This window comes from Porites lutea, chromosome 3 (assembly GCF_958299795.1).
Source record: "Porites lutea chromosome 3, jaPorLute2.1, whole genome shotgun sequence".
Lineage (NCBI taxonomy): Eukaryota > Metazoa > Cnidaria > Anthozoa > Scleractinia > Poritidae > Porites > Porites lutea.
Genome location: NC_133203.1, coordinates 12,323,357 through 12,347,118, shown reverse-complemented (window position 1 = coordinate 12,347,118; position 23,762 = coordinate 12,323,357). Strand labels below are relative to the sequence as shown.

General features: G+C 37.1%; 2 protein-coding genes across 3 annotated transcripts in view; one reads left to right on the top strand and one right to left on the bottom strand.

Annotated features, from left to right (window-relative positions):
- Positions 1-877, top strand: part of LOC140930507 (uncharacterized) — a 14,895-nt gene extending 14,018 nt beyond the window's left edge. Inside the window, exons 11-12 of the mRNA XM_073380226.1 lie at positions 225-393; positions 751-877. Of these exons, the coding sequence (XP_073236327.1) occupies positions 225-393; positions 751-819 (238 nt within the window). The 3' untranslated portion in view covers positions 820-877. The remainder of the gene's footprint in view (positions 1-224; positions 394-750) is intronic.
- Positions 864-23,762, bottom strand: LOC140930503 (reversion-inducing cysteine-rich protein with Kazal motifs-like). 2 transcript variants are annotated; one of them, XM_073380220.1, is made up of 34 exons: positions 23,337-23,759; positions 22,840-22,910; positions 22,512-22,586; positions 22,304-22,340; positions 17,747-17,886; positions 16,544-16,577; positions 16,393-16,448; positions 14,220-14,346; positions 13,778-13,804; positions 13,588-13,649; positions 13,402-13,488; positions 13,116-13,164; positions 12,711-12,752; positions 12,228-12,304; positions 11,613-11,687; positions 11,459-11,486; positions 11,003-11,063; positions 10,446-10,599; positions 10,145-10,209; positions 9,646-9,782; positions 9,192-9,224; positions 8,914-9,024; positions 8,366-8,421; positions 7,720-7,855; positions 7,227-7,340; positions 6,415-6,556; positions 5,149-5,238; positions 4,876-4,937; positions 4,565-4,692; positions 4,230-4,362; positions 3,642-3,737; positions 2,959-3,080; positions 2,381-2,470; positions 864-2,154 (listed from the first exon to the last, which is right to left on the bottom strand). In XM_073380220.1, exons 1-34 carry the CDS (start codon positions 23,398-23,400, stop codon positions 1,903-1,905), a joined length of 3,033 nt encoding a protein of 1,010 aa, XP_073236321.1. In that variant the 5' UTR covers positions 23,401-23,759; the 3' UTR covers positions 864-1,902. The 2 variants fall into 2 exon arrangements, with proteins under 2 accessions (XP_073236321.1, XP_073236322.1); XM_073380221.1 differs by lacking the exon at positions 9,192-9,224 and having other exon boundaries at positions 23,337-23,762.

Below are 23,762 nucleotides of genomic sequence, written 5' to 3'. Positions count from 1 at the left end.
AAAAAATGTATTTCGTGGCGCCTGCCTTTCTATGAGCTAGCGAGGTTTAGACCTTACCCGCGCACAGTTTTAAAGTGCTGTTGATGAACAAAAAATACCGATCGTAAACATGCAACTAAGGAGGGAATTCAATGGTGTTTTTTTTTTTGTTTCTTTTTCGTTAACTATATTTTCTTGTTTGTAGTCTTGTACCAGCCAGTAACCTTTTCTCAATTTTCGATTAGTTACGCTATGGACTGGGAACCAAGTCACGGGCGAATCCGTGTGATGTTAGGGAGGAGTGGTAAAGTAGTATGCACTCTGAAGGTCGATCCTGTGTCCACTAGTCGGGGAGATGTTCAAGTTGTCCGAGTGGAAGGAAGTTCTCACCAGACGGAAATCGAACGTTTACAGGTTAAATTTTGTCTTCTTTCTCTTGTTAATTGCGAACGTGCCACCCTACAACCATCGACGCTGCCACGGGTCATCACTATTACTTTGGCAAGATGCTATTTAGCAGAGAATGAGATTCTCACGCACTTAAAACCATTTTTAATCGCTCGTGTGTTCTTTTGAAATAGCCAAGCCATTGATAATCACAAATTGTGCTCCAAGTGACGGTCAAACTTAACTGGCGAAGTGCTAGAGAACAGTTAAGAAAGGAATTCACATTATGTGCAATCTCTTTCAAAACCTGTTCATGCAATCTTCCCATCCTTGTACGTCGCAGATACGTGGTCACATTTCATTTCATTTTTTCTTCTTTTTTAGACGGATGGATCAAACAGAAATCTGACCAGGTGGATCGAAGACCTTCAGCAGCTGTTTAGTAATGAATAACAAACTCCTCAAACAGTGCAAAGCGTTTTAAAAGCACAACACAGAATTGTACAAAATGTTTTAATTGTTTTGCATCGTAGAAAGACCTAATTTAGTATATACAAATCTTGTTTTAGATGTTTCTGGTAACATGAGTATTTACAAGAATTTTTCTCGTTAACCAGAGGTAGAAGTAATTTTAAACGGTTTTTTATAAATAAATATTACGTATCTTATATTTATTGAATGAGTGTATGAGTTCGAGTAATACAAAAACAGTAACAGAACAATTTTTATGCCCTCGGTCTGTCCGCAAGCCTTCTTATATGACCATTCCGACCTAACACTTCACCTCCTTGGTTGGAGGTGAACTTAAGAGGACAGTGAAGCCTTGCGTTTCAAACGAGCATTGGGAGGAATATTTGATCAGAATTTTTTCTACGAAACGCAACAACAAACGTTTAAATTGAGTCAATACGGCTCATTTCACGACGAATAACTCAACATTTTTTTTAAAACAAAACTTCCTACAAAATTTTCTTGAGAATAAGAAAGTTATATATATTACCTTTAAGAGTCTTCTATCGTTTATTTATAAAACAAATTCGACACGACTCACTTCACGACCTTCAGCTCCTTCACTTTTAAATTTTCCTTTCTTCGATAGCAGGCGTAAAATGACATGTTAATTCGATCTATCCCGCGGAAGAGACGCATAACACTGCTCAACGTATAAAATAGTTCCTTACTTTTAAAACATCTGCTGCCAAAACTAGAAATCAAGATGAACGCTGCATAAAAAAAGAACACTGCGTTAAATGAGGGCGACACCTCAAGTCGTGTTTAGACGCGCCTCTTTGAAACGAAACTTCAGTGACTCAGTTCAACACGCACCTTACCGAAATACCTAAAAGAACTTCTCCTAGCTTACAAAATAATCGCTACAAATACGAAAAAAAAAAACAACGAATTTCACTGAAAGCTGTGAAGTTGACTAATTTTGTGTCCTTCAAAATTTTATCCTCAAAAATACAATAATTTAATCTCTTTACATTTATAAATTCATTGCAATGTCATAAAAATACTCTGAGAGAACTCTGAATATTAACTTCTACCTGTTCGAAGAATAACAGGAAGCGTAATTATAGGTAACAATGACACAATTAATGAATTGTTCACCACACTCGCTTTACTCTTGCGAACGTTGGAAACCGGTTGTTGTGACTTTCTTGAAAGTAATGGTACCCGTGAGCGAGCGCCTTTAAGTGCTGACAACACTATATCTGAAGTGAATGCAGGAGTTCCTGTGTTGATGAACGCTTCCAGCCTTTGGGCTTCACTATTACAAGTTTCAACCTATAAAGACCAAAACAAAATCCAAGTTTAGAAAATAAGAGACCTCGTTTCCCTGGGGACTAGTCCCAAGTCTCACTCTCGGGGATGGGGAGAAGAGAGATCCTGGAACGAGTTTGACAAGAAAATCTGTGTATAAAAAAAAAGTGAGTCTCTGTAAAGAACTACATGACGAATATAATGAGCAGCTTTGAACATCTACGTGAAGCCTTGGCATGTCTGGTAATACCTGAAGGATTGTTGGTTTTCCCGTGACAGCCATTACCAACACCACTATATCGCCTTCAAGACTGTGATACCCAAAGAGATCGCACTCAGTCTGAAAACAGAAAGTAATTTACAGGCAAGCTGTAAGCAACACTTAATCAAAAGTAAAGTATGCTTCAGAATCTAGACTTTTTTCCAGTGGCTTCAAAAAAAGTGTACTGAGTCATTTCCGATTTGCTCCGAGCCCCTGTTTCAAAGCGAGGCTAAGTGCGAAGCCATTGATATGAAAATGCGTTTTTATTCTCCTGCAATGAAACTCATTTTCAAAAAAAGGTTTTGCACTTAGCCTCGCTATGAGAGTGAGAGATTTTGCAAATTGGAAATTGCCCATTTCAAACTGTCACTCTGGACAGCCATATTCGTCAACAAAACTGAAAGAAAAATATTAAAAACTAAACGGACTTCTTTTAGCCGAACGCACTATGATTCTGATGTTACTACTTGCGCTCTTAAGCTAGAGAGCAGCGGCGACCGATTATTAGATTCAGTTTTTTTAGACAAGTGTTCATCACATGTTCATACTGTATTTATTGTACTTACAGTGGAAATGTGACGCCGCAAGAGCAGAAATAGTTGTTCCAGTGTGACTGTCTCATATATGCTAAAACCTTCTCTGTTCTTCATCAGCTGTTTTCGACTGTACAGGATTCGAACTTCCGCGGCTAAAAGACACAGAAAAGTGTGACTTAGATGAAAATTAAGGCACGACCCCAACAAGCCACAGCTTTTGTCACGGTAAGGCGAATGCAAAGATGTGATTACAACTCACAGCCTGTAACCTGTATCAATGTAACTTTCGTACCGTGCATCACATTATACAATTTTGCACAACGTGACCGAACTTAAAATCAAAGATTAGCCCTTTATGCCTTGATCATTATTTTCTCATTGACACGACGCACAGTCAGTCAGAGGGGTCAAAAGAGTTAATGACGAGATGAATTCTAATGACAATTATTTCAATTTCTCAAACGACGGTACATGTACAAGAAAAGGGCACTTGTCTTTTGCTATTAAGGTACTCCAACATCTACCAAGGTAAATGCATCCGAAAAAAAAAACAAATACATAATCCCGCACCGAAGTTTCCACAACTTCAATATGAGACTCTACGATTGAAAAAAAATCCAAAATTATCGCAGGTTTAAGTCTGAAGTATATTTTGTCTTTTCATGTTTTACCAAATGGATGAGTATCGCAGGTTTCAATGTAAAGATTCTTACCACAGTGAAGGCAGCAAGCCCCAGGTGGAATGATTCCTTTGCAGTCAGGTGGATTCAACTTAGGACACTTCACATTCTTACATCTTGGCTCATCTCCTGAGATTACAAACACACACATTAACACCTCAGAGCTCCTCTTCTACAGTTTGCTCAGAATCTTGACGTTAAGGGAGTTATGATCGCAAGAAGGAAGGGGTGCTCGTCTCTTTTTGGTTACTAATGGTTTCAAAATGCGTACGAGGTTTTCTTCGTGCTGGCTAGGACTGTGTAGAATGACATGCAGTGATTCACATTTCTATAACCTGTCTCAGTTTAGAATCAGAATTTAAGTATGTATCCAAGGTGATGGTTACCTGACTCGTCAATTAAGTTAGTAAGCCGTGATGTCATTACTGTGAAGAGTCACTCCAAACGCGAGTGGTACGTTCTCAGTAGTCCTTCCTTTCAGCGTGAACTGTCAGTCAAATTCTAGTCCGCTGACCAGTTCACAACAACTAAGGCAAGTGTATAAACGATTCTAAATCAAAACTGTCGAGAATTGTTTTTTTACGAATCCTGCACAGTAGTGTGGTATACATATATACTCACCATCTCCGACTCCAACTGCCCTGCAGCGACCGCGGTAATCAATAACAACTCGGGCTGAGTCTGCTGCACATGTACTGGAGTAAGTCTCACCATTCACTCCGCACACGGCAGAGGACGAGGGCTTACATTCATCCTATCAAATAAAAAAAAGTCAATCATGAAGCTGCAAGCTGATCACCAAGTGCAATATTTTCCTCTTACTGAATTAAAAATAACACCGAACATGGCAGGTAGAGTTCCAAAAAGTTTAAATCAACAGGACACTATAACTTTAAACAGCAACGGTATCTTTGCGCACTTTTCTGTTTTGTTTTTTTTTTCACACAATTATTCACCTTGCAAAAACCTTTATATGCCAGACTCTTGCCGTTGAACTGTAACGAACAAAGGTTTGGGTGTTGGCGGTTGTCCGTGTCGCAAACTGGATCCAGCTGAAGATCACTGCAGTACTTTCCCTCCGAAACTGGCAACACAAAAAAAAAATCAAAGCTTGAGAAATATTTTTAAAAAACTGACAGAAGTACTGAGTCAAATTCTTCTGCTTACACATACAAATACATGAGTATAGACAGTCTATTACTAGTATATGAAGCAGTAGGTCTATTTGGCGCAAGCCTAACATGAAAGAATAACTCAATTTACTTACCACAGTAGAATTGGCTGCAGTGATCAAGAACGGAGAGGCAGGTCTTTCTTTCCACAATACACCTTGAAAATCAAAATCAAATCACCCATATAAGTTCAATAGCTAAAGAAGGTTCAGATAGCAACCTTAATAAATGAAATAAGCCGTGAACGTTACGAGAAAACTCTGACAATGTCATAAAAGTTTACACTAATAAAAACAAAAACACTTAAACATAATATTATTTGCAAAAAAGCAAAAGACGGGGATACAGCAAAAACTCTTCATACGTACTTTTCATCTGCAGCACAAGGATTTGATTCACAAGGATCGATAGAAGCACAGTTACTATCTGTGTAATCAGAACTCCTAAGTCCCATGCAACTTGTTAAAAAAAGAGAAAGAGAAAATATAAGAACAACTGAAACAGTCTTACTTAAACGAGAACTGATTCTCAGTTCACACCAGCTAGTGCCAAATAAGCAGGACACAGAGGAAGCTTCTAAAGAAACTTGAACACACGAGTTTCTAGGAACTGATTAGACGTCCTTTATTGGATCCACAGAGGGAATATTACGGCATGCTACCTTAATAACAATCGATCATTGCTGGTATGTGACCACAGGCGTGTAGTAACCTACATCTGTGTCAACCAATGTTGAATGAAGAATGTTTTATCCGATGGGGGCATTAAAGCCAGCGTGACAGGCATTGAAAGGGGAAAGGGAAAGAGAGGGGGGCGCGATGGGTTCGCGCACCTCGCGCTCTCCCCTTCCCAAGTCACGCAAGCAGGAGCTATTACGCAAAGGCGAATAACACCCTCCGAGATCGGTGTAATTCTTCTTGTCATGCCCAGCCTCATCATATACTGTAATCATATAAAATTATTATTCCTACTAAGGTATTTTCACACGATCCCTCTCTACTAACAACTTGATCTCTTGCCTACGTGGCAGGCGCAAAAAGGGGAGGGGGAGGGAGAAAAGCGCGAAAGAGGGAAAAAGGGAAGGGAGCCTAACCCTCTCTCCCCAATCCCCCTCTTTTTCCCTTCCTCCCTACCCCCCTACCCCTTTCGACGCCTGCTAAGCAGGCTACTTGATCTCCAACCACACGGTCATAAACCGATACTTTCGTAAACAGTCCACTCCAGACTACAAGTTCATAGAAGGATGATATCATTCACGTGAGAACAGAGACGTAAACTCTTAAGTCTGCATGCGTTCAAAAACTTAAATGGGGTCGTGTGGCCTATCATCAGAGCCGGCACTAAACCAATCGCCCCATGTAAGGGAATACAAGACAGTCTCGGCTTGGATTCTGGATTCCACGCTGTGGACTCCGGATTCCAGTTAGTGGATTCTGGATTCTTTGTCAGTGGAACCTTGGATTCCGGATTCCAATCGTTAGTACGATTCCAGATTCCACAAGCGGAATGTATTCAGGATTCTGGCTACCACAAGCAAAATTTCCCGGATTCCAAATTCACCGATAATTTCTCTGATTTCGGAATCCAGGTTGCCTTACATAAGGCGAAGACAGAGCTCAGTAGTATTTGCTTACCGTGCAACACAAGGGTTGGGGTAGGTCTTGCCATCCCCGCCACACAATGGTTGATAGACATTATCACAACCACATGGCAGAGTTGTGATTAAATCGGTATCTATGGACTCGTTGTTAGGGGTTTGGTTTCGTTTAGGCCGGCCTAAAAAAAGAGCAGATATATTAGTCCAAGAAATAAGACAATAACTGTCTTTGAAGTGAGGTCCGGCTTTGCTTTTTGTTGACATCTGTCAATTTAATAATTTCTTCGCCGTTTTTCAACGTGAAAGTAAATTAAATCCCGCCAGCAAATAAAAGACATTCGACCGCAGTAACTGTGCCTTCCACCTATTTCTGACGTGAAAACCGTAGGAATAACAAGCGAATTCGGCAGACTTTTCCTCATAATAATTTTTAAAAAGTTAAAAAAAGTAAAAACAAACGACGTCTTGAAGTTGAACTTACGTCATTATCAAGTAAAAAAAAGTGTCTTTTGCCGATTATAAATACTAAATAAACAATGCTTCATTAAAAACCTAACATAAAGTGTCAAGAATGTTAGTTCAAAATAAAGAGTTTTGCACGAATTGAATCGGCCGGGTGTTCAACCTTGGGAGACGAGGAAAAAGCGTTTTTTTTGGCCCGAGATTTTAATAATGCGGGTCAAAAATTATCACTTGCAACTTGCAAACTTTCTCAGGGAATTTCAGTAGCTATCGACGTTTTAAACAAGTATGAAGTGACAATCAAGAGAAGAAAGCCTCTCACTATTTTTTCCACCTAAATATTAAGATGTGTACTAAATTGCACTGAAAATGAAGAAAAAGACTCACTTGCATTATACTCTGGTGAAAGCACAGATGCTGGACACTGCCTCTTGGTGCAAGTCACCTCTCCAGAGAAACATGTGCATAAATTACAGTCATCCATAAACAACTCACCATCATCTGCAGAAAAATCATGCCAAGAAATTAAACGTTGATCAGGAGCCTGTTCAAAGACGTTTTTCTCTCTTTCTTTTCCCCACCCCACCCCCTTGAGTTTGCGATCAATAAATAACCCGCGGTTTTTATTTCTCACTGGCGGTCGACGATCTGTTAATTAGGGAAAATAGAGAGCCTGTGAAAAGGATGTTTATCAGAGAAGAGAGAAGTTCTGTAATTTAAAGACAGCTTGGAAGGAACAGTCAGGTAAAATGTAACGTTTAAGTACGCGTTTTGTTTAACTTCGTCATGGGTTGCATAGTTTTGTTTCACACAGCATACAAAAATGTAACTGGAAAAGACAAAATATGAAATAAACAATGGCCAACAAGGTTTCACTCACTTATGGCCATAGGTTTGCCCGGAATGTAACAAGGCTTTCGTCGAATGCAGTCCAGACTTTTGCATTTGCTGAGTTTTGATGTACCATCACAGTGACAAATTTTATAGCAGCCGGCTCTTCCACTTGGATCAGGCACCTAAGATCAGTAACAAAACCTTCAAATCGTGGGTCTCTCTTTTAACCATAATCATTTGAGATGTATGACCCTTCGACAGTTATGGTTATTTTCGCCTAATGAACAATAAAACTAAGCTAAACAAAGGGGAAGTCATTAAAGAGATTAAGCAAAGACGTTTTGAGCGACGAACGTCAACTGAAGTGACGCCTTTTCCCTTTTAAGTGTCTTTACGCTTATAAAAGCAATTTGCCCGAAAATTTGGGAAAAACCATTGCCTAAGACGGCAAAAAGTTCACTTCTGTCTGACCTACGTCGCTCAAAATCGCGTGAAAAGGTTTTCTCCCGCGTTTTGCCGCTCGCTGGATCGGCTCCGACGAATCACCCTTCGCGTGCCCTCATTTCCTGGGTAACATAACAACTGACCTGCTGATTAATAATACCTCCAGGGACCGAATCGATCGAGGATAAATGTATACAAAGAAAAAACAATCAATATATTGACAGCTCATTGTCGTAATGACTGCTTACCCTGGCAAACTCTCCCACTCGCACAAGGAAACTGGATTCATCACCAAGTGGACAACCTGTGCGGTGTAAAACGATGTTGGTACATCAATAAAACAAAATGGAAATTGACTGAAAACCAGAAACTTTTTGTGTCTGCATGCGTCCATGGCGAACACACAAAAGAGTGTTTAAGCAAGATCAAATGGAGGTAAATTACACAGCAGATGAATTCTTGTGGTCCGAACTAAGCTTAGAAAGTGAAAGAATAAATCGCCGTCGTGTTTATCTGTCTTCTGTAAAATGCAGCACTAGGAAATTTCAAGTTGTAGTCGTGCAGTGCCGGACAGCAACGAAGTGTACAGTGTGTAAGTGTAATGCACGCACAAATTTTTTGGTTGGTTATTAAGGTTATTAAACCTATCGCTTTTTAACGGTGTCCTTGCCGTCGCCATCGTTGTTGCTAAAACTTCCCTTTTCTTATTCAGTTGTACCGTATTTTGTATAATGAAACAGCCCTGGCAGAACAGGCCCTATGAAGTAAGATGGTGTAAGATACTATGAACATTTACCTGGGACACAAGTGTATGATTGACACCTGTCAAGGATAGCGCTGAAGCATCGTCTGTTGATGTCACAAACTTGTTTTTCCCCACAAGGATTTGGATTGCAAGGGTGCGTCACTGCAAATCACATCACATAAAATTAATCTTAGTGCCTCACCTCAGTTATCCAAGAATAAAACTGATAATCAGACTTAAACGCTAACGAAGTTTTAAAGCAGTGAAGTTATGCATGGCTATGATTGCTACCAATTAAAATATTATTCACAGCTTCAAAGCTTTAATACCTTCATCTGTCACATCTTCATACTTGCTGGGTACTGAAAAACAACAATAACATTGTTCGCTGTTTTTAAATAGTTCTTCTCCGAAACACATTGACTCTGCTGTCAATTATATCAAAACACTTCCTACTGCATCAGAGATTTGTGTCAAGAGCTTGAAACGATAGGTATATGCACTAACAAATCAACCAAAAAAAAATATTGGAAAAAGAAATTTCTGAATCCTTTGAACACAAGACACAAAAGTTTCCAAACAAAAAGTGCTAATTACATAGTCAATTGCCCTTGCCATAGCGAAAACTTGGTTTTAGTTTACCAAAACTTCTTTATCAACAACTGTTGAAACACAATTTTCAAACTGACACTCAGATGACGTTACAAGGAGAAGGGCGTAGATGTTCGCAATCAGAACATTACAGAGCTTAAAAATAGGCTATAATAAAAGACATGTAAATACCTAAATATTCTTTGAGGGAAATACATGGTGCATGTTTGTCAGGCGGTGAGAGTGCATCACACACATCCTCAGCTGACAAGCCTCCCATATCAGAGCTTGAATTGCGACATCTTTGTAAAATTTCAACACAATCTGGCCTAAAAGTACAATATACATACAATTACACTCAGCTTAAAGATGGAAATAGGATAATAGACCTTCATGTAGTCTAGCTAAGACTAACACTACGAATTGGCAACGGTGGGAAATGCTATATGGACAATCTTGGCCAATTTGACTTACAAACAATAAGTCTCTCAGACATGTTCATAATAAATCTTACTAAATGCTTTAATTTTCTGGGAGACCTAAACTCTGGGGTTAACTAAGAGTTTGAGTCCTTTAACAGCATACACTACAATCGACATATGTTAAAATTTACGGGTGTCCACACAGAAGTGCAACATCTCACAGCTGAAAAAACGTAAATTAATAATGACAGTCAGTTTCTACCACCAACCTGCAGATTGTGCTTCTGTGAGATTTAATGCTGCATGGCTTAATTTGAAGAATACAAGCAATTGCCTGGAAGGAGAGAAGCTCAATGGTTACTTACTACACAACAAGTCCTTCAATTATGTACATGTACATGAGCAATAATTATTATTATAAACTTTATGATGATAGAACAGTATAGTCTAAAAATGATAAGAAACATTACACAAGTCTGAGAAAAGAGGTATTAAGAAGTGAGCAAAAACAATCGCACCAACAAAAGCGAAAATCCTAGCCAACATTACAGCTAAGAAGACAGCACACACCTTCCATGTTTCAGGAAGACATTTCTTGATGTCCATAATTGGTATTTTGATATCAGAGTTAGGTATCTGGATGTAACCTTTAGTCCACTCTAGCATGTAACTCTTGGCATTTTTATCTGAAGCCCTTTTACAGCTACGGAACAGTTCAGTATGTCTACAATGCAATAACAACATACATCTAAGGATTAGGATTGATTGATCAGAGTTTCTAATAACTAAAGAAACATTTACACCTCAGAAAAGGCCACTAATTTAATATTTATCAAACAAATCATTGGGCCTTATTTTTATATGAGGCTAATATACTCATAAATCTAACCTCTGAAAGATAAAGCAAATTATGTTTGTATGCATTTGGATTTTTAACAGCATGCGTCTATGGAGAAAGACATGCGACTATTACAATGCAAAACAGTCTCATGTGCATGAAGCACTTAAGCCCCTCCCAAGCTCCTAATTTTCAGCATCCCTCCAGGTCTTTTGATTGACTGTTCATGCGTACTTCAATACACAAAAATACAGACTGTTTTGTAGTCTATGACAATATTTAAACAAACCTGTTGTTGAAGTTTGTGCAAAAACTGAGCCCTGAGCAACCCAACTGGCATGGTTCAGTAACTGTAAACAAAACAATAAAATTGTAGGATCTTTATGCCTGAAACATTGTCTCCATGAAAACATTATCTCAATATCAGTTGTTACATCTATATCACTAGACCTGATCTATGGCAGGCTTTGACAAATAGCTCAGTTTGATGGCCATGCAGAGATAACAAACCATTCATTATTGGGCTGCCTGTGGCAGAGACAATTAAGTTTTCACTGGGAAGTCATCTCTATGTAAAAAAGTCAAAATGGCACACGCATAACCCATAATGATACCTGGAGGGAAATGGTTTGATCTTATACCAAATCCACTCAACTTTAAATTCTTTAAGGAAATTATAGAGATCAGTGTGAAGAATTGGATTGGAAGTGGATACTGGGAATTTAAGGGTTCAAAGTTTACTCACCATCAGCCAAACAGTTCATCATACTGACCTATAGAACAAGCACAATCAATTGATTCAGTACACAAGTCATGACAAATTTAATGATACCAAACCACTACAAGTATTTAGGAACTATGAATTATAAAGAAGCATTAAAATCTGGAGTGCATCATACCTCCCTAGGATTGTAACCACACTTTCCATCAAATTCACGCCAGTTCTGGTTCCTGCCCCAACTAGATTTGTACATCTATACAAATTCAACAAATTATTTCATGAGTCATGTGTTTGGATTTATGTCTATAATAGGTATGTAGTGAAATATACTCTGGGATGGAATCAACAACCTGGTAAATTACATACAAAGAAAAACCAAAGTATAATAAATGGCTAAAAAACTTCAGTGAATATAAATATTTTGCAGCCAAAAACTGAACCTACCACAGAAAGTGAAACCGGATGAAAATCCCGTACAGTCACTCAAGCCCTGCTTTACCGACACCCACTTAATAATACAGACACCCCATTAATATGGACACTTTCTGTGGCCCCTTGAGTGCCAATATTAATAGGGGTGACTGTATTTTATAAGAAATTATCAAACATTTTTTCATACCTTAGAAGAATAAATGAAAAAAGGGGGGATATACTTATGTTGCAATAAGACAGACTAGTTCCATTTGTCACCATAATATTATTATATAATTCCAATACTAATTTCAGAACAAAACAATCACAGGATCTTGAAAAATATTCGTTAAGAACAGAGGTACTTATAAAACAAACAAACCTGAATACAAAGACGCCAGCAGCCAGAATCTTTTGCTTTAGAACAGCACTGAAGTTTAGCACTGTCAATTCCTAAAACTTAAATCACAAAGACACCAAACTTTCAAACATTTTGTTTACACCGTGAGAACTAAACCATTATGAAGTATACCCCACTTACCCCTGCCCTCCACAAAAAGAAAAAGAAAATAACATTTAGACTTCATACCTAAAATAAATTATTTGAAATAAGAATGAACAAAAGCATTATTCATGGTGATTATAACTAAAAGATGTCTCTCGCTAAGTGTTTTTCTGTGCAGTCCAATGAAAGAATTTTGTCATTAAATGTAACTTTGCTAACATATGCAGGGCAAATTATATCAAATCAAGAAGGATAGCCATACACACCCACAGTTGTTTATTTCATCATTTTATCATAAAAGTTTTCCTTCAGCCTTGAAGCATATTAAAAGGTCAATTTAGTCCAATACAATTTATTTACCAGGTGATGGTGGCTGTGGTGTTCCTGTGGGACAAACTGGAGCTGTAAAAAATAACCATGAGTGTTACTGGTTAGAATTCAATTTTAACCTACATTGATTCTCTATTCCCTTGGCCTCCTTATTTACTCTATTTCATGAATAATATAATAAAAATTATTATTATTATTAGGACTAAAATTAAGACTACGAGACCAAGGGAATTGACAATCAGTGTAGATACAAGAAGTTTAACTATTTTTTTCATTACTAAGATTCTTCTACAAACTTACAGACACACTAGTATATTATAACATCAATATAGCCTTTAAAACTCTTATTCAAGTAGCCCTAAGTTACTTAACAGTTCTTGTAATTGACACCAGAAAAATTGCTACACTGATAAATGGTACTTAATTCATACTCACCAGGATTCTTTTCTGAATTTTCAATAAGACAGGTCCAAAACCCATTACGCTGAAGAGCAAAACAAAAGAACTCAAAACTAGTTCATCATCATTAATATCAAAAGTGAACTGTGCTTGACTTATTTTCTTTGATTTATTATCACAGTACTCTGAAAAAACTCTCTAACCTCGACCATTATTAGGACATAACAATGAGGAATGAATAGTGGTATTGTAAACTGTAAAAAATATATTTAATATTGGTGACCATGTTAGACCAACAAGCAGTAGTAAAAGTCAAGTATACCTTTTCATTGTTTTGTGCAAAAGGGTCTCCACAAGCCTTAACTAGATTTGAAATCATCGCAGTGCCACTTTTCTGGGACTGTAGGTCCTAATACAATGCAAATAATATATTAATGAAATAATACCAGATTTAAAAGAAAAACATAACAAGAAAAATTACAGGTGTTCACTTAATACAATGACATACCTGCCGGCAAGTTCTTTTACATTTTAGATCATCATTTTGAAGTCTTTTACAGCATTTCAAAACTAAAAGAAAAAACACAATTAACACCTCTCACATAACGTGAAACAAGCAAACAAAGAGGACACTTATAATATATTTTTTTTAAATAATAATAATAATAATAATAACAACAACAACAATAAATAATCACCTTTACGTCTTGAATCTGATTCTGGCACTGTCGGAAAGAAACACACTTTAGAATTCATGTTAACAGAAAACCATTTATTACAAACATTAGCTTTCTACGGTCAAACATTACATTTATTAAATGTCTCTTGAGCAAGCAAAGAGGTCTACACAAGATAAGAGTGGTTTCACTGCATTGGTTGACCATGTAGTCACCCATGCAACTCCAAGGGAACATGATTACTGATTGGAGGATTAACTGTACTGTACTGTACTGTACTGTATGTAGCTTGTACAATTTATAAATTTACAAAAAACAAAACATTATATTGGCAATATCACATTTTTCAATAAGAAAAATATCATTTTCCATAAAAATCAGATTTTTAGTCTTAAATGTTTATCCAAGACTACACCTAATAACTATGCATTGTACCGAGAGAGCATAAATAAAATTGACTCACCAGAGCATGACTTCACGCCAGCAGTGACGTTAGCTACACAAGATATTACATGTTGTGCATATCTTGCACAAGTCTTTTTCACATCATTCTTTGCCTTAAGTGATGGGGGTTGATCTGATGAAAATACCTGCCGAACGAATCACTGAAAGTTATTATAATTTATACAGCAGGGTGGAGGGAAAGTACATGTCAAATCTAACCTTATGTAGGAGGTGAGATAAAGGAAGTTGCAAGCAGAAGCCCTGCCCTACACAGGTGTTAAGTACCCCCCCCCCCCACCCCTCACTCCACCACACCCCTCACAATCTTATTTACTGCTTTCAATAACCCCTACATATCAAACTATCACTTCAGTTTAATACCCTTATTCATGTCCAGTACATGCCTTTCTTCATAAATTAACTTTGGGTTATATGTACAAAACCCATGACAAATATAGTTGGTCTTTTTTCTTAAAAAAAAAACTCCAAGGCCAAGATTTTTCTTATGAGGCTTAAAGTGCAACAACCCAAGCCAAGGCACTTGGAAGAAGATTATCCAATCACAACGTTTTTTGAAAACAAAAGATTCTTATGTTTTTTTTGCAAACAAACAATAAAATGTAAGGTTCAGCTATGCACCCATTGGAAACTTTAAACTGTTTGAACCTACTTGACCTCTCAGGAAACAGCCCTCAAATTTGTGAATGTTAATGGTCCATTTGCGTAAAAAAATTGAGAATCTTTTGTTTTCAAAAATGTTGTGATAGGATAATCTTCTTCCACATGCCCGGTTCGGGTAGTCACACTGTAAAACGTTGCTAAACTAAATCTTTGGTAGAACACGGATTTCATGCCATACTGCAGGTGATTATCTTATACATGAGAAGTCAGGGTTTTACTCAATATCCTAATATGGCAGGCAGGCAAACCAATCAGCTTGCTTAAAACACCAAAATCACTAGGTGGGTGTACATATTAAAGATGTTTAATTTAAAATAATGCATTAACCCAAAATTTACAATGTATTAATTGTTAACTATGGCTTATAAGCCAGGCTGGACTTATACATCTGTGAAGGGTTTTAGGACAGCTTATAAATGGAGGGGCTTATATCCAAGAGGGAGTATAACTAGAATAGAAAAAGCCCTTCAAACAAGCTACAGCAGTGCAGTGCTGTGCTGATCAAAATATGTTTTGCATTACAGGTTTTTTATTAACCCTTTCGTTCGCAAGTTCCTGGGAAGGAAAAGGCCGCCAAAAATACTACCAACAAAAAATTTAGTTCTTATTATGGCATCAATCTTGATAGTATGATGTCAAAAATTGATGCAGACTGTTTAGGGATACATTAAATTGAAGCTACCATGCATTTGGTACCAGAAAACCAAATAATTTTATCCTATTTTTGAGAATTTTTTTAAAATAAATACTTGACAAAAATATGTCTCAAAAGAGTTGCCTATAAAGTTTATCCCCGCATGATTACTCCACACAGCAACATATCTCAAAGCCAGTAAGAAAGATCGATCCAATGTCACACAAGCTTTATTTTGGACCAAGAAAGCAGAATAAACAGTGTTAAAACTATGAAAGAATGGCTAAAACCTTTGACTAGTCGATGCAAAATGGTGCTATTTGCATATGTTTCTTTGTAAAATGACAAATTTTGCTTTGAGTTACCTTTCAAGCCTATAAATCCAGCACCTTTCCTCGACAGCACCACACACTTAAATATTCAACTGTTTGAATCTTAAGCCTCGCGGTTCGCTGAAGAATTCATCGAAAAACACGACCATTACCGAGAAAAATCCCCAAAAATATAACTGAAGCTGAAAGATTTTTGTCTTCCGTCGCCATTATTTGAGTTCGCGTGCTGCTGAGGTCAATAAAATGTCGAAAATTTGACCAAAATTGATCATACACACACAAAAATGTTACCCGTGTTTTTCTCTTCTTGATCTAGTCACCACAGGCTACCCAGGACTCATGCAAATGCACGCTGACCATTTTTCTGCAGGCCCCTTATGATCGTGTTAAGCGCCAAATCTTCATGATAAATCAAACTCATTTTAATACAAGTTAGACAGGCGTTTATAATTGGATGATTTTTTGTTTACAGGTAGATGGGCCTAAAACTGGGTGGGGGAGGGAAGGGTGCTTATATGTGGTCATCATTTACAGTATATGCTTACCACTTGACAGGCCTTCATACATTTTGATGAAGTACTCCTACAACAACGTCTTGATGCTGCAGTGCCAAAAACATTCAGTCAAAATACTACAAGAAAATTTTCGTGACTTAAAATTAACTTTTCTTTGTACACTAAGACACAAGCAACTCACCCTGATATCTTTCAACACATCGAAACATGGCACTCTAAAGAAAACAAAAAAATTAACTTGGTGAGCACAGTACACTTTAGAAGTGATTGTTGATGTTAACTAAATATAATTATATTAAATCATTCCTTTGCCATCAGGCTCTGGTTGTTCAAACATTTGATAGCGCTATCCAGCAGATAACACAATTAGTTTCCTTAAGACTTATCTGCTGGATAGTGATTTATCCAATGGATAGCGCTATCTAATGTTTGAACAACTGGGGCCAGGTTTGTATGTAAGGTTTAATGTCAGTTTCCAAAGGAAATGACTGAACAGTCAACCACTCTTGGGACTGGCCCCAGCTGACAACTTGAGCTGAGTCTGTCTTATAGCGTTAGGTTACAGTAAAATGAGTGAAAAGAAGCAAGGAAGGGTCGCTGGGATCACCACCAGGCAACTCTTTATGAAGCTGTCAATCTTAGATTAGAGGTGTCCACTTAGAAAGAGATAGAAAGTTGACTCTGCACTCATCTTTGTAAGGCACCTATGTTTTAGAGCTTGTGGAGAAGCTGCCATTAGCCAAAAATGTAAGTGTTAAGCAGACGTTTTCATTGTCACGCCATCACAAACCAGACCAAGTACTACTTAGTATTAATAAATTTGTAATGGGCATGTTTCTTCAATTCTTGACATGGAGATAGCAGTTGCAACACAATACTAACTGATGGGAAGAAAATTAACACCACAAAACTCTACCAGTGGCATTAAAGTTTAAAACAAAATTGAACGAAATCTTTTGCATGACGATATTACCTGTGCAACTCCTGTGAAAATTAAAATTTATTTTCTTAGGCTCCCATAAGAACCTTTTGTGGAGTTACTTCATATAACTTATTACACTTATGGCTCTTGAAAAGTGTAAAAAAATGCGATATGGCTCAAAATATTCTTGTACAAGCTTTTTGTCCCCTGAAAATTAAAATTACTCAATTTCCTGATGAATTCCGTCTTAATCTATCCAAGAGAAACTGCTGGGTTAAAATAAAACAAAATCAACTCAAAAAAAGATAGAAAATTACAAAGAAATGCAGTGCCTCACAGAGAGGTCTGGATACAGACAGAGCCTGCATGTAGATGTGGGCAGGCCATGGCTTACTAACGATGAACAATGAGAACAAACTTTTAGCATAACAATCACCACCCATGAGGCTGTTACTTAATTACCTCTTCCAACTTGGAGCAATTTGATTTCGGATCATCCAGTTTTCCTTCTCGACATGCACGGCGACATTTAAGAGAGCTTGGAAGAAGGCAACAGGTTCTGGCATAGTTGGAAGGACTTGTTCCAATGTAAGGACTGATTTCTGCCAAAATAGATACAAATGAAAACTTATAAGAAAAGTTTGAAAACAACCCAGAGATTAGTTAATAATCACTGACCTTGCTGCTTTAAAAAATACCACCTGGGGATTTCAACTATTAGCAACAAAACTGAAAAAGGTTTATCAATGTCTTAACACATAAATAGTCCATTTAACACTCTTTTACTTAAGTAGTTATTTTGATTCTGTCATATTGAGTGGGTAGCAACACAGGCTTAAAAAGAGGTTTATTATAATGAAGATGCCACCTACAAGACAAAATATTTCTAAACACATTACTGAATATTTCCCCCATAGTGTCTCTCAAATACTACTTGCCCTCCTGGGCATCACAAGACAAAAAAAAAAAAAACAAAGTATCCCATTAGCAGCTGCATGTTTCAGAGACCAGATGCCATTGTGAGCTTTGAAACATGACAACAAAAGGAAACAAAGAAGCACAAAATGGCCCCCTCTCTTAAAAGGTCTAATAATAAATATTGTGGTACATTACACAGTCCACAGGAAGCACTGATAAGTAGGTGACACATACCAGAGATGCATTGATTACAGACGGGATCAGTGAACTCTAGGATTGGGTTTTGCCAATAAGTGACTTAAGTTGAGAATGGGAAGCTGGTTACATAATGGGATTTATAATGCTTTGTTAAAACTTCTGAATTAACAAGTCAATGTTTGACTGGACTCAAACAAAAGACTGGGAAGGAAAAATTATTTGGGGAAGATACATTCCATTATCTTTCTACAAAAGTCTTAACAAATAAAAGATCTTGAACAATCAGAACAGTTTACTCCATGCCACATGTAAACGGCTCACAGTACACAAATAATTTTTTAAACAGAGATATTATCATGATAATTTCAATGTGATGGATGGCCATCCAAATTATTTTGACAACCTTGCACAAGGCTGTTTGAAAGCATTCAATTCCCTGCAGTGTAAATTACCTTTTAAGCATTCTAGAACCAGAGAAAACAACATTAACAATATATCCAAAATATTTGTTTAAAAAGCACTGTAGCAAAGTGTGTATAAATTAAAAATGGCACCATGGAATCTATAAAACACTTTTAACTCAATTTAAGACATGTTTGTAACAAAAAACATTCAGTGCAGACAATGATTCATCCCATTTCCCTATTCACACCCAAAGCCTCTAATCTTATTCATTAAGAAATCCATACGTACACAATATATAACACAATAATAATCACATAAAGCTTACTAAAACACCAATGCTTTACTTTCTAAACTTTATCAACCTTCCAGAAAGTATTAATGAGTTCAAATCAGCTGGTTAAGGCATTTACATATACTTAAGTCTATAGAAATAACTCTTACTCATAAATTTTTTTCCCAACCCAAAATGTAAGAAAAACTTTGGTATTTGAAATATTTTGGCACCTTCCCATTTTTAACATCCATCATCATCAATACAGTTTACAAAAAAATCAATACGCTTCCCAAACCATTGTCAATGCATTTGGCGAGTAAAATCAGGGTCAAAGTTCACAAGCACAATCACTTGAGCAAGACATAATCAATTTTTTGATAAGAAACCTAGTGTCTATGTATGTTGATTGCATTATAATTCAGTTTTAAAATGCATGGTTTTGTCTCAATTACACACAATGTCTACCCACAAAGTAGCATTCAAGACTCAGCTAATTACTGTTGCTTCCCAAGTATGAAAGCTTTTAAATCATTAACCCAAATAGGAAATCGAAATATTCAGTTCGTAAAATCTGTATAAATACATTGTACAAACTACACATTTATCCATGAGTTACACTGCTTATATTGTGTACGGTCTATATAATTAAGCAAGGAGGCACTTCTTCAAGTTTAAGGTGTTTTTATAGATCAATATAAACATTCACTAAGTGAAAAACGAACAACATACATAACTATTCAAAAATTAGATTATATTCGGTTTTAGGATTCAGAGCAAATTGCATGTTTAAATGTTTATTAACTCTCTTAAGATAGTTGCACTGTGTGTATCTTTCTTCACTGACATTATCTCCATTTTTTTTTTCCAGTTGTGCCCTGGGTTGCCATTTATAAATGTGTATTGAACCACGTGCACAAGTAGCTTAATATCCAAGATCGTCTGATCTATGGAGCTGATAGATATGTCACCTACAAAATAACTGTGATGGAAAATATTGTTAAAAATTTAACAATTTGTTTTTTACTCTACAAGGAGAATTCCTAGATCTGTGCCAAGATTTAAAAAATGTCAGTACTAGTGATAATAATTCCAGTTTTTTTTATTATTATCATTATTTCAATGTACTTCACACGGGTTTTTAAAAAATTGAACCAAATTATTCATTTTTAGTTGACAGCTTTGAGCCAAGGGCGGCAGAACTAAAAAATGAACAACATTGAACAAAACTGCACTGCTTGGGACTGAACAATAGAATGCATAACACTGAACATGATATGACAGTGAACTGATGAAAGAAAAACGAGTTAAAATGTTTAAAATAAAGCACATTTGCAAAAGCAGATGGATTCCTGATACTTTAAAAGGATTACTTGATAATATGATCGCTTTTTAGCTACTTAAAAGCTTTGTGGCTGATACCTTAATATTTAAATGGACTGCAAAATGTTCCAAAATCAAAATTTACTTGCCACGGAGATATCAGATTTCTAATCTAAGATTTAAGCTCAAATCAGTATCTGAGATTAAGTTATTTGCTACTTTATCCTTATTTCTTAATGGAGTTCATATAGAAATTTATGTAAAACGAAGCTTTATAAAAGACCAAATGGAACAAACATGATAGAAGACTTTTGCCCAGTGAAAAAATGACAAATGGATGGCAACACAAGAAAATTGGAGGAAAACTTCTACTGGAAACATTTGAGAGAAAATCCTCTCTCCCTACAAACGAATCCCTCTACCTTTTTAGGGGTGGTATACGTAGCTTTATATCGTACACCAGAAAGAGTAGAAGGCACAACTTTGCTTTTATCCTTCCATCAGAAAATCTTTTGGTTAAGAATGAAAAACTATACTGGCGATATGATCTGGCAGTAAATGAAATGAAACCCGATCGACACATAAAAAGCATTCTTGTTCTCTTTTGTGTATGCCTGCGACATTTCTTGATGGCCATCTTGCCTAATTTAGCGAAACATAAAACAGTTACCATCGTAATCCATGTACCATAAAAATGACTCTTTTGGAAAAGGCGACAAACAAATACAAGTCGGATACTACAAAAAGAAAGAGCTTTGATGTGTAAGCTTACAAATACAGTAAGATGTAAGCTTACATCGTGTCGAACAAACTACATCAGTGTTGGTCGCCCAAAGCAAATTATTTCAATGCCTAGATAAAATAATATTAACACCCCATTAAAACGCATAATTTCTCTTCCATTCCCAAACAAAAGATCACTGCCAAATCGCTCTGTGGGGGGAATCTTGTGAAAACAGATTGAACAAAACCATTTAGAGGAATATGGAATAGTTCTTGACATTAAACAGAAGTGGCATCACGATGCAATTCTCGAATTCAAACAAAACGCTTTTAAAACGAAAATTAATTCTTAATTCAGGTTGATTAAGCTTAATTATTCATACTAGCCTCTGGCTGATCTCAAAAACACAATTTTAGTCTTCAGAAAAACCAAAAACTAACACCATCGGTTTCAACTTGATAGCCCCACAAAACCGTATATGATTTTCTTCTGTCCACGATACAAAAAATACTTGCCCTTTCAAGTGTTGTATTTTCGAACGCTAAAATACTTCGCATACAATCATGCAAACCTTTCTTAACGGTTCATGGTCCCGAATGAAACGAAAAAATAACTGGCCAAGAAAAAACAATGCCACAGCCCAATTAATTTGCCATTAAGCCCGCTTTGCATTGGAGATGATGCTATGTTAAAAGGTTGCTATTAACAGCGAGTCAATGATAAGAAAAAAGCGCTCTCAAACACGTGGGATTTTGCTTTGACAATTATGAAGTAATCAGTTACATCTAAACTGAAGGAACTCCAATCCACTGACAAAAGTAGAGTAAAAAATTAAACCTCACCAAAGCCAGGATAACGCTGATAAATTCGGAACGCATGGATAAACACTCACATACATAGCCACGCAATCGCGCGACCTTTCGGACGTAATTCGCTTGAAATCTAATTCTCACCTCGTTACTTTTAAAGCGCAAACGACTATAGTGTCTGTGAAAGTTAAAAGTACACACAGTTCACAATATCATGCATCTCTTTAACGTTAAAAACGAAGGCGACGAAACTTAGACCGAAGCTAATTGGCCTATTATACAAAGCAAGACCTTTATTTGCAGAAGTTATTAGTGGAAATTAAAGTGACAATGCAAGCAGATAGGACTAGCTACTCCTACACACTTCTTACCTGGATTTGAATCATTAAGGCACCGCCAAAAGTAAACCTGAAACAAGAGGATTAGAAGAAACAGAATTAGTGTTATGGGCGGTGAAAAAGCCGGTTATCTATTGCACTTCTGCAGGGCATTTGCAGATAATTGTTTTCCTCTTTGATACTCACGGAAAGGCGACAAAGTACTTCTTCAAACAAACAGAGAATATCAAACTTTACTCACCAAATGGCCAGGGCAATGTTTGGGAAGTTCACGTAATTTCTGATAGCGTAAACTGAGGTCTCCTTCGGTTTCCAACTGACAGAAGGGAATCAAAACAACATACACAGATGTTAGTGGTAAGCATTTGAATTCAATTTGCCTCCGGTCTAAAATAAACTTGCAGAAGTGTGAATACAAAATGCACAGAAAAATTTCGCACTCGACGTATTTGAGGACGATAAAAAAGAACAATTTATTTACAATGAACCATTGCTTTTCAGTTCGCTTGGATTTTCAAATATGTCCCGCCGGGCAAGATAAAAGAGATCGTATGTAGCATGAACATTACCTCATTACAGTGATGTTGGCAAGCTTCAAATTCAGCGGCATTGGAGCAGCAACTGATGGCTGGAAGATGAGCTGTGAGATAAAATAACCAAAAAATGATAAGTGTAAAAGACTTCTGAACAACTGCAGTAACGAATTGTGACGGTGAAGTCGATCCATTTGACGTAAATCCCAGCTACCCGCAGACCAAAAATCGAACCACCGGAAATTTACATTCAATTCAATGCGAGAAGATTCACTCGGATTCGCGTGGTTGTCTTAATTATTTCTTCTGTTAAATCCACAAACCGTGATTAATTCTAACAAGCTAAAACCAACAGAGCTAGCAGTTCACAAAAGAGCCGGCTAAGGCGCGAGATTAGCCGACCCGGGAAACGATCAAACAGCAGAATCCCTACTAAGCAGGATTCTAGCGGTTGTAAGGTGAATGAGCGCACACGGAGAGGACAAGAAATCATGTCGAAAATAATCAGGGAATCGCTTCGTGTTACACAGTACCTTGGCCACTGCTACTTCTCAGAAGAGTAAAGGCGAGCCACAGTGTGCTAAAGAGCACGAACATGTTGTCGGGGAGAGATCAAGAGCTTCATGGACTATGTCGAGCACTTTTCCAGTCTAAAGAATATCAACCGATGCATGGTTAGTGTTATAGAAATGATGGCAGATATGCGCCTCTCAAAAGTAAGCCATTCAACAACCAATCACATCAAACAGCCAATTAGCGGGAAATTGTTGCGAGCGAAAAGAGCCAATCAGGAGCGTGTATTCAGCAGGACGTGTGACGCTTCAGTGTTGTAAAGCATCCCACTTAGTTTGTTTTGGGTTTGTGAGCTGTAATCGGGATAATGGATTAAATCAGGATGTTGTGACAGCTCAAAAGGCTAAAAAATGACCTAGTCTCTTGTTTGTTTTGCATTGTCTGCT